The 11,618-nt window shown below is 45.6% G+C and overlaps 1 protein-coding gene across 1 annotated transcript in view; it reads left to right on the top strand.

The window, feature by feature from the left end:
- The window catches only part of LOC119400257 (GPI inositol-deacylase), a 41,316-nt gene that overhangs the window by 9,288 nt on the left and 20,410 nt on the right, over positions 1–11,618 (top strand). The window contains exons 5-11 of the mRNA XM_037667268.2: positions 1,828–1,924; positions 3,339–3,499; positions 4,857–4,909; positions 5,735–5,801; positions 6,878–7,054; positions 7,628–7,699; positions 7,780–7,847. Of these exons, the coding sequence (XP_037523196.1) occupies positions 1,828–1,924; positions 3,339–3,499; positions 4,857–4,909; positions 5,735–5,801; positions 6,878–7,054; positions 7,628–7,699; positions 7,780–7,847 (695 nt within the window). The remainder of the gene's footprint in view (positions 1–1,827; positions 1,925–3,338; positions 3,500–4,856; positions 4,910–5,734; positions 5,802–6,877; positions 7,055–7,627; positions 7,700–7,779; positions 7,848–11,618) is intronic.

The raw sequence follows: 11,618 nt of genomic DNA, 5'->3' as shown, positions 1-11,618 counted from the left end.
ATCATTAGACGTCTTGGCCATTGTTTTTCCCCACTGCTTGCACTGTCCTTCGAATGCAGTGTGCCATTTGACAGCAGCTGTCAAAACAGTGACGTTTTGTTGGCACGCATAATTGCTGTTGTAACTGAAGTGTAATCCTTATCAGTTCTTGGCTCAGCTGCAGCCAAAGCTTCCCTCACCTTATTTCCTTTTCTCTTTTTCTGTAACCTGTCTTTACATTGCGGCGTACCCCGAAAATAAATGCCCATTCTTTCATCTTGTCACCCTGTGTTTACCTCGCTTGCGCCACAGCGCAGGGCTCAACTAGCGATGTAACAAGACGCAAGTGTTTGTGGTTCGGTTAGAAGAAGTGCAGTTGCAGAGGCGTGGCACGGCTCAGCACTTAATGTGGTGGATGGGAGTTTGACGTATGCATAGTAAAAGGCTATAAACCTTTTGGTGTGGTTTCCAAGGGGATGTCAGAACTGTTCAATGCAGCAAATTATTTTATATAGTATACAGGTTCAGCTGTATGATATCAGGGTCGGCTGTGTATGCTTATGACGAGTATCAAATATAATGAATGTATTTTTGCTTTGGGCGCAGCATTGTTATGACACAGCTTAAAGGGTCCCTGCAACACTTTTTCTGCATGGTCGGAAAACACTGCCGATCGGTAGTTCAGGCTCCTGAGAACACTTGAGTCAAACATTACAGCTCAGCGTGCTACCTGGAATTCACAATTAATTTCAAAGTAAGCTAGAAATGGCTCGCTCTTCTCTCGACAAACGATGCCACGGGCCAAAAATGACTGTGCTATAAACACAAACTGCATGGCCATTGGCTGATTAGAGCATCATGAGCCGCATAGTTCCCACGGCCGCCGCGGGATTCTGCGTTGGCCTGCGTGCTTGCTCACAATCACACTGAAAGTAAGCCACGCGTTCGAAGAAAAAAAAAAAAGGGAAGAAAGTGCTTAAAGGGGTACTGACACGAATATTTTCAGTTGTCGTTTTCTTGCTTCAAATGAAAGGTCAAGCCTTCAAGAGCCTAGAAAAGGTAGTGCTAAGCACTAGTGCGCCCTGAAAGAGTAATTACAGTATGTTTTTAAAAGCTAGTTTTGGTTCCTACTGTACCCTGACGTCACAACACGACATGAGCCTCTCGTCACGTGCTCGCACAATATATGCACAATATATCGCACCCTGGCTCCGTTGGTGATGCACAAGCGGCCATTTTGGAAGTTTTGATGACGTACAGGCGGTCCATCTTGGAAGTTTTGGTACCCAACGTCATCACAACTAGCCAGACTGCTGCGTGAAGTCACCAGAATTTGTACTGGAGCCTGACGTCAAGCTAGTGTCGATGTCGGTAGGGGCGCCATGAAAAAATTTACTTTAATTTCAAAATAAAATATCTTATCAGCATTTGCTGAGCTTCACACTTGCTCAGAGCCGTCTCTGCATACAGGAGATTTGCATGGCAGAGTAAACTCGCCTTCGAAAGAAAGGCGTCAGTACCCCTTTAAGGTCACGAGAGGACACATCTTCTTGTCCCCTTGTCGTCCCCCCAGCATAGCTTTGAGCACGCATGCTGGTACAAAAAGCGTGAGAGACTGCGTAAAGTGTGCGACAAATACACGTAACTCCACTCATACTTGACGGATTCTAAAAGTTCTTGCGGCAGTCGATTAGTGAGGCGATGAACTCCTTCCATGAAATCATTCAAGGATTACTTGGAAAGGTGTTGCAGGGCCCCTCTACAAGCGTGTTCCACCTGTTCATAACTTCGTTCTTCTCCCTGCCGTCACTGTCACCATCATCGTAATCGTCACGACTGTCATTGCAGGGTGGTATGGTGGCACGGTCCCTGTTCACACTGGACGACTTTGACCCTGACAGCGTGTCCTTGATCGTGAGCTACGCCACACCTCACCGCAGTGCGGGTGAGTTGGCAAAAAATTCATTGGTGTTCATTACTGTATCGGTTAGATTAGATTAGATCAGATCTGGCTGGGCAATCACACGGTGGGGCAGTTGGAAGCACCAGGGTTCTGTTTGACGTTATGACAATGTGTGCAGCATAATACCAGTAGACAAATGGGAAGAATCTATTTTTGTCACTCATGCACCAACTAAGCTCTCAGAAAGTTCTTTTAAATATCCTTTAAAAGACGAGGCCTTTTCCCCAGTGCTAATTTTTTTGTCCTTAGTGCACTGTTGCACTGTGTAGGTCGTTATTGATTACCAATTAATCCAATATAATATACTACTTCGTTTTATTTGTATATGGGTTGAGGCAGTACGAGGAATAAAAGTTACCTTAAAAAAAAATGGACAGACGTGAAAGAAGGTGAAGAAAGAACAATTTGAGTTACAGTTTGTTTGCTTTTGTTTACAGCATATTCTTAGGTGTGTGCCTTCTTTTTCTCGCGTAGTCAAGACAATGCACTTTGTGCGGTTAGATTTGTTAGTCAATTGGTAACGAGACTATCGGTGTGCTATCCACATTTTCCGGCAATAACTCTGCCTTGGTTTCGTTGCATCAAGCCTATGGGGTGTGTGTTGGAATCGATATGTGAAGAGAGCTCTGGTGGCCTGCCCTACTTCATCTGCTTGCTCTGGCTACAGGTTCACATGAGATTGAAATGCCCTAACATCTGCCGTGAATATACTTTAAAGTCATAACCCGCCACAGTGGTCTAGTGGTTACGGTGCACGACCGCTGACCCGAAGGTCGCGGGATTGAATCCTGGCTGCAGCGGCCGCGTTTTCGATGGAGGCGAAAATGCCAGAGGCCCGTGTACTTAGATTTAGGTACATGTTAAAGAACCCCAGGTGGTCGAGATTTCCGGAACCCTCCACTACGGCGTCCCTCATAACCATATCGTGGTTTTGAGACGTTAAACATTAACAATTATTATTATTATTACTTCAAAGTCGTGTCTTCAACTATGATGCATACTTGGTCTGTGAGGAATAACAGAGAGCTGAGCTAGTTGGTAAGTACTCATTCTAAAAGACTGGGCATGCAAACATGGACACAAGAAAGACTTCTTTCTTGCGGCATTCGTGGTGTCTTGACTTCTTGTGTCTGCGTTTGCACGCCTAGTCTTTTAGAGTGGTCTGTGAGCTAGCATTTACTCTGCGAGCTGCTGTCTTCGTGGCCTTAAACCACTTTTCTTCGGACCAGTGTTCCTTGAACTGGTATTCCTTGAACCAAACACGCACAAGAGGGGATGTGTTGATTCCATGACTTTACATGGATGCCTGAACGAACGCTGTTTTGCCTCTGAAAAATTCTTGCTCTGTGTCTGACTATTATGACAGTTGTGGCAATTGTTTGCTTGCATTGTGCAGCCATCTTGGACTCTCACCTAGATGCCGTGTATGCGAAAATCCGAGAAACATGGTCTCCGCCACCCGTGATAATGGTCTCCGTCGGCGGTGGTCGGAGGGACACCCTGGTCCGTACCGAGCTCACCCGGTTGGAGCCGCATCCGCACCACATCAGCACCACGGTACGGACTCAAGATGACGGTTGTCCGTATTGTTCCGTCTCTTTGCAGCGTGGCCCGTTTGCTTCCTTGTTAACTGTGTTTCATAATTCCATGCTGTTCCGTTATGCTAGTTCATGATCCACTCAAACCTCGATACAGTCGCCGACCGATTTTCTGGACCTGGCGGGGACTGCAAAATAGCCCAAAAAGTCGAACAGTCTGAATAAACTTATTAAGACATGAAAACTAAGTTTGTTTGAAATAAAGCAGCCTAAAAAGCCTCCACTAATGCTCTGCATCATGCTACGCTTGAGGATAAGCAGAGTTGGTTGCATTTGGGCTACAGTAACATCGTCAGCGGGTTGGAGATCGCTGCCGCCAATCATTGTGGGCAGCACAATTCGTGGCTCCTCGGCACAAAGCAAACAATGGTGCATTATGAAGTCTGAAATATTCATCAGGTCTGAATTTTTGGAGTCCGAAAAATCCCTCGGGGGTGACTGTATAGCGAGGACGGATATAATGAATTATTGGTTAAAAGGAAGTAAGCGAAAAATAGTCTTGTCATAGATACAGTGTCATGAATATATGTTTATAATGAATTTTCGTATATAACGAAGTTGTTTTTGAATCAGATGTGGCTTCGTTTAATGAGGTTTGAGGTCGTTCAACAACTAGTGAAAATTTTTATTCTATTGTCATGGTCAGTGTGAGTCACTCTGTGGTTTCGCTGGTGCTTACATGTACACAACCTTTCCAACTTATAAAGGAAAGAGATCATCAACAACGTAACAAAACCATTGCCGTTTATTTTAGTTTTCACACCTTTCTTAGCGGCTTGAGCGGCACCATACCTGCATTGTTGCCATGATTGGCCAGTTGCGAGTGGCAGGGGGTAAAAAATAATAATTTAGTGGAGTGAAAGGAATCACCACGTCCAACTATGAGCTGGCCCTGTATTTGAGCCCAGCATGGTGGCTGAAGCTACAGTTGGTAGAGCGAAATAGTTGTTGTGGTATTATAAGTTCTAAAGAGCTTCATCAAGCAGTCATCTAGACTGTTTTCTCCCTCTTAAACCTACAGTCTATAGTTGGAAACTGTAGTGTTGCAATTCAGGTAAATAGTACGCTTCTCGAGAGTAAGGTACTCCCGACACGAGTTGCAACTTTAACGTACTAGATTTCATTGTATTACCTAGCATTTTTTTCCGCTATACCTTGCTTTAATGGGAGCAGTGAATAGATTTATCACTACACCAAAATAAAGTTTGAGATGGTTAACGTATTGATTACATTTTCTGAACGCTTTCATCAGAGTTTTACGTGCCAGTCTTAAGTTGGGTATAGGTTCTCATGCTTTAATTTTCTTGTTTCTGCAGAGCACGGCAGTTCCAGGTGTCTGGGCATCTGCAGACCACTTGACGATCGTATGGTAAAGGAAACATTGTTCTTCCTGCTAGGCATTAAACCAGATTCGTGTGCAGCTATTAGCTGTGCTTACTTTGTTTACACGCCAAGGTGTTGCAATAATTACATTACATGGCAATCTGGCATCCTTGCCGTAATCTGTCCCCTTAAAATATTTTTTAAACTTGCAAAAGCAGCATGCTATGTTGACAGTATAGGAGCCATGGTTTTCTGAAAAGAATTACTTAATGAAACTCTGGAGCCTATGGCCACCATGGTAGTGGTGGTCATAGGCTCCAATAACTACGGATATGATCATTGAAATAGTAGCTTCCGTAGCCCCTACGGAAGCCATGATGGAAGCATCATGGCAGTAGTTGGTTCTGTAGCCACTAAGGAAGCCATTATGGAAGATATGGCTTCCATTTCCTTCACGTACGCCATCATGGTACACTCAAACCTCGTTATAACAAAGTCACATCTGCCACGAAAATAACTTCGTTATATCCGAAAATTCGTTATAAACGTTTATTTTTAACACTGTATCTATTACAAGACTATTCTTCATTTACTTCATTATAACCGATAATTCTTTATATCCGTGTTCGTTATATTGAGGTTTGAGTGTAGTGGCTTCGATAGCCACTTAGGAAGTCATCATGGAAATTGTGGCTTCGGTAGCCAAGGAAGCCCTTGTGGATGTCACTACGGAAGTGGTCGATAGTGCCGTGTTCGTAGATTTATCAAAATGTCGTGCTTATCACTTCGAATGCACTCGAGCTTCAAGTCTGTTCATGTCATACTTGAGATTTTTTAAAAAACTTCCTGTTTCTTTTTTCTTTATGTGCAGGTGTCAGCAGCTGGTGGTGACGTCGGCGAGAGTCTTATTCGACCTAATTACTCGTCAGGATCGGCAGGCAAGTGGACAGACTCGCGTGGCTTTGCAATGTGCAGTTTGCGATAATTGCGTGAAATTAACGGTGCATGTTTGTATAAAGAGGAAGTAAGTTAAAGGGGCCCTGCAACACATTTGTAACATGGTTAGAAAATTCTGTCGATTGGTAGTTGACGCTCCTGAGAACATGCGAGCCAAACATTATAGCGCAGCACGCGGCCTGGAATTTACAATTAATTCGCGAAGTTAGCTAGAAATCGTTCCCTTTTCTCTTGATAATTGATGCCATAAACCCAAATGACCGCACCATATACGCAAAGTCCATGACCATGGGCTGACTTGAGCATCGTGAGCGACATAGCAACCGCGACCGTCGCAGGAGGCTGCCACGTGCCTGCGCGCGCTCACAATCACACTGATAGTAAGCTGTGCGTTTGAAGCAAAAAAAAGATAAAGTGCTCAAGGTCATGACACACTAGTGACGTAACTTCTTTCTCCCGTGCCATCCCTCTCTGCTTAGCTTCCAGCGCGCTTGTCGAGACAAGAAGAGAGAGAAAGCCATTACAGCATGTGACATATCTCTGTAACTTTGCTCGTACTTGACAGATTCTAAAAGCTTTTGCGACGGTCGATTCGTGAGGCAATAAACTCCTCTAGTAAAGCCATTTGGTGGTTACTTGCAAAAGTGTTGCAGGGCCCCTTTAACCTGCAAGCTCATACAGTAAACATTATTGGCTCACGCGTTAGCGCTTTCCATTAGCATGTGACGAAAAACTTCTAGAAATTTACCGTAAGCTGAAGCATTTCTGGAGCAAAATGAGCACAGCATAGAAGTAGAGTTCAGCTGGGCATATAGATAACTAAGAAGAGCTTTGTGAGTGTCTGGAAAGAAAGTTTTTGCAGGAGCGGTAATGGAGAAAAGAAAGAATGAAAAAAAAAAAAAAACCTGCGTCTCACGCAGTTGGTTGCCTGTTTCAAGGTGCTGAGTGTAAGCCTCATAAGTACGTAATTCGTAAAAAACTTAAGACTAATATTTGACTTATCGTCATGAGGGAGTTCGTGCTTCAAATTTCTTTCATTTATAACCGTGCCAAACAGGTCAGGCTGACCAAAGATCCGGAGCGCATCAAGGCGGTGGTGGACTTCCACTTTGTCCAGCGGCCGTATGGAAAGCAGCTTCCGGAGGAGGCACCCAGCAGCCAGCCCATCTACTTCGGCGCAAGTGGCGAGTGGTCGGACCACATTGAGCGCTCCTGGCGCGTTCACAAGCAGAAGGTGGGCTCGAGGACTTTCTTTTTAGAGGGACACTAAAGTGACCACAATAATAGGTTCATTAACAGAGCAGAAAGTCAAGGTGAAAGTGTCATTTTCAAATTTCGCTCTGAAAGCTCTTCGTGGGACGTCACGGATATTGAAATGTATTTTTTATATTTTGGTGACATTAGCTCAATGAAATTTTCTGAAACTTGGTATGTTATGTCTCTGGCTGCCTCAGAGGACAATGAACTTAATTTTTACCAATTAAGAACTATGTACACTCTAGTAGATGTCAAAATCTATGACATCACGGGGATTGGTGCGGAAATTTCAAGGTGGCATCGCCACCCACATTCTCTTTTTGCGTGTTTTCTCACATGCCATGTGTCTTCTCGTGGCAAGCGTGGTGATTTTGGTATTTAGAGTACATAATTTACTAATGCGAGAAAAATCGGTTTTCTCTTTAGTGTCCCTTCAAAAAAGTAGCATTACTGGCCAGTTGGGCCATTGGCCACTTGGCATTACATTTAGCAATCTGACACTGATTAATTGTTTAACACATTCAAGTGCATGTGTGTGACTGTCCTACAGGTTCTGGTGTCCCGTTGGCTGGTGATGCCCGTCAGGGAGTCCGACTACGTGGTGCTGCGGGCGTCGGGTCTCGTAAGGCACGCGCATGGCCACTAGCTGGCATTTTGTTTCTGCTGACCACTAGATGCCTCCTCCTTTTTGACCTCTTGCAGGGTAACAAGGAGTGGCTGTATGGCTGCACGGCTGTGCGCAAGGAAGCCTCATCAGGCAAGCTCCTCTGGTAAGAGTTGGTCGGTGGATCAGTCGCCAGTCAGTTGTTGGTCGATCAGTCAATTACGAAACAGTCATATTCCTGGTGAAGCATTATGAAGTGTGTTAGCTGACCTCCAGGTCAATTTGCAGTGAACTGTTCAGGGGCCTAGTAAACAACCCCGTGGTCCAAAATGTGTGATGAAGTGATAACTGTGCGTTTGTATGATGTAAACATGCTGTCGCAAGAATTTTGTGAATTAAGTGTTGTAGTAAGGAAGTTACAGGGTACAGAACAACCCGCTTCGGCTGGTTTCGGTTTCTCGCTTGGCTTTCCCACCCTTCTCGGCAGCCAAGAGGGGTAGGCATAGCCACCTGTCATGACTACGCCTACTTCGGCATTGTAACACGACGTCAGTGACTACGTCATCAGCACACAGCCATCGACTAAGCAAGGCTTCCTCGACGCGTCGCTCGTATCAGAGTAGCGCTAGGATGACCCTAGCGGTATGGTGGCTAGAGGGGAAAGTGTGACGGGCGCTGCATCCCCGCTGTGGGAGAGGGATGCGCGGAACGCAATGAAAGTTCTGGCCGCCGCAAGGGGCGCTGGTGTAGTAGTAGGTGCTCGCCGCGCTTGCTTTGGCTCGTTCGTTCTCTCTGTGCTGTGCCGTCACCTTGTTCGGATGCCTCGCCTTCGCTGTCGTCGTTTGTTTACCCACGTGTTCTGCGAACCATGCTGTCAAATTGTGCAAGTACATGCTTCGTCCCTGGCTGTAAAGGCGGGTGTAGATCGTGCTCGGAGAAGCTTTCGGTCTTTAAAGCTCCGAGGGATCTCTCGAGGCGAGATCAATGAGCTCGAAATATTAAGCGGGCTGACAAAGAGCTGACGAGGGAAAGCGTTGTTTGCAATTGGCACTTCGACGTGACTTTCATCGAAAGGACATACCTGCACATTATAAACGGTGAGGCTGTTGAGATACTCTGCGTTTGTCAGGAGACGCTGTACCTACGGTGTTCCCGGACGCACCGATGTACTTTACCAAAAAAAGAAAAAAAAAAACAGACAGGAGTGTCCAAAGGAAGCGCCAAAAACACTTGAAGTTGAGGAGGGTCAAGTACTTTGACCTCTTAACATGATAGGGAAGTATGTGATAACAAATGTGTAGCATAAGTATGGGATGAGAAATGTGTGATAAATAAACATGTTTTACCATTTTCCTTGCATGTATTTAGTATGCATCTAAAGCCGTGAGTTAACAGAAATCATTGTTTCTTGCATAGATAGAACTATTGCTATAAAAAAATATAATGTTCAGTATCAAAGAGCCTCCAGCTGCAGCATTCTGATCTCCACTTTCAATTTTTCTCAAGGAAAAGGAGCCAGAAAATGTAAATGCTTTGAACATTTCGCGCTCAAGGGAACCCCCTACAATAAAGAGGAAATGAAGGGGAGGTGGGTGGGGACTAAGAGAGAAAAAAAACGCACTGCACTGCAGCCACTATACTCGCTATGAAGGATTGTAAACAGTTTACATTTCACCAAGAGGAAAAACACTATAAAGTCAGCTGAGCTATGCAGCCGAGCAAGTGGTTTAGTTCAACTGAAGCAGACTATAAATATGGTAAAAGCTGCGCAAAAAGAACACGATAATAAGAACGACACAGGACCAGCGCTGAACAGTTCAGTGCCTGTCCTGTGTCGTTCTTCTGGTGTTGCCGTCTTTTTGCGCTGCTTTTACCATGAAAATCAACTAACTAGCCCAGTTTTTGCGCACTGTTGCAGATTAAACATGTCAAAGCAAACCGATATTAAGAAACGTTTAAATATGAAAACCTGGAGGCATGCCAGTTCCATCTGATTTAAAAGCATTCTTGGTTTTCTTTTTCTTTCCTCTTGCTTAACACCGCTAAGAACTTGCAGCACGTGCTTCTTAGTGAAGCAAACATGTAGTGCCTTTAAAGGAGTACTGACACAAAATTTCGCGGCCGAGATAGCCTGCTGGATCGATTTCCGTGTACGTGCGTGTACCATCTGCAAAATATCGACAGCGAATAAAGCTTGGAAGGTATTTTATATGAATTTTGAAGTTCGCATGCGCGATCCAGCATTATAGGCCGCACCTATTGCATTGACACCCTCGGAGGTGACCCGAGGTGACCCCCCTACTTCCCCTACGTAACCGTTGTAGCCGGTACAACAAGTTATGATGACGTCGTAGCCGCCATTTCTGTTTTGACGCGCTCGCCGCTGCGCTGTTGGTGTCTCAAGGAAATCGTCGCCAACAGACGACGATGAGGAGGACGACGATAACGAGGACGATGAAGGCGACGACATCGCGTAGCACGTGCGGCAAGCGTGCGAATGCGAGGAGACGACGCGAACAGAGCGGAAGTGCGTCACACTTCTGTGTGCTGACGTGATCGAGCGCTGCAGCCGCTAGGTGGTGATAGTTGCACCCGGAGGCTTGTCGTTTTTGAAACCGAAACTGACACTGGTCGGTAATGAGGAGCCTGTAATTAATTATCTGTCGCGCGCTGCAGCAAACGATGTGCCGTGTTATGACTGACAGGCCCCCAGCAACACATTGTAGCAAAAAAACGCGAGGCCAAAATTTTTGTGTCAGTACCCCTTTAACAGCACGGGCGCGGGGTATAAGCAATTATGAGAAACAAGTGAAACTAACGTCTAGCGGCCATACACAAAGCAGGCAAATGCCGCCGTAAGCACCTATGGCGCAGGTAGCGCCACCTGGTGTGACCGCCATCTTTCATTGGGAATTCGTACAGCCCTCCGCTCCCGCTCGTCACACTTCCCCCTCTAGACACCATACTAGCAGCGTGGTGAAGAAGCGGGCTAAATAAGTAGCCAAAACCGCATCACCGCAGGGCCAAGGCACCGTTTCAAAGTGCAAAGGTCCAATCGACGAAGTCACTGCTACGTGAAATTGTCCATGTTCAAGTTTACGTCACTTTACGTACGAGGGGGATTGTAAAGGCGCTGGAGAGGGGCGTGGGAATTGTTTTTCGAAATGGCACATCTGCGTGGCGTTCAGCACTGTAGTATTCATAAAATGTGATCGCCGTGGCTGTCTGCACGAATTGGTGAGCTTGTTTGGGAAATGTAAAAAAAAAAGTCTTAGCCTGTTTACTGGCCCTTTAAAGGGGCCATGACACCCCCTTTTTTATCATAATACATTTTACGTGGGTTAATCCCTGTGCACTTGTAAACAAGCTGGCAAAATTTTAGCGCATTTGGCCGAGCACTTGATTCGTAGTTGAGCATTTTCATAAGGACGCGAGCGTCCTGATAGTAAGGCAGCACCTTGCACTTGCAAGCCATAACGTAACGAGCTGCTTGCTGAGCGAGCACCTGCATTCCGGGGAACAATTTTGTTCCTCGCAATGCAGCGAGTTCAATCGAGCCATTTCAGCTTTCTTCGCCTCATGGCAAAATGGCGGCCGCCGGCGGTGGCCGAGGTTTATAGCCGGCGACTCCTAGGGCTTATTTTGCAATGAAATATTATTGTACGGTCAATTTTCACAGGTGTGTAGGTGCAATAGACCCTCTACTTCTACTTTGCGCTGAAAACCGCAGATTTTGTTGGATGACGTTGTCATGATCCCTTTAACCGACATCTGGGTACATTTGTGCTGAATTGTTAAGCAACTTCTAGGTGAACGTGTGGTGAACTGTTAACTGACTTCTGGGTGCATTTTCGATGAAGCATTAACCAAAGTTTAGGTGCATTTGCAATGAAGCATTAACCAATGTTCAGGTTAACCTGTGGTGAGCTTGTGGTAA

This window comes from Rhipicephalus sanguineus, chromosome 7 (assembly GCF_013339695.2).
Source record: "Rhipicephalus sanguineus isolate Rsan-2018 chromosome 7, BIME_Rsan_1.4, whole genome shotgun sequence".
NCBI classification, from domain to species: Eukaryota; Metazoa; Arthropoda; class Arachnida; order Ixodida; family Ixodidae; genus Rhipicephalus; species Rhipicephalus sanguineus.
This window is presented reverse-complemented; position numbering and strand designations above follow the sequence as displayed.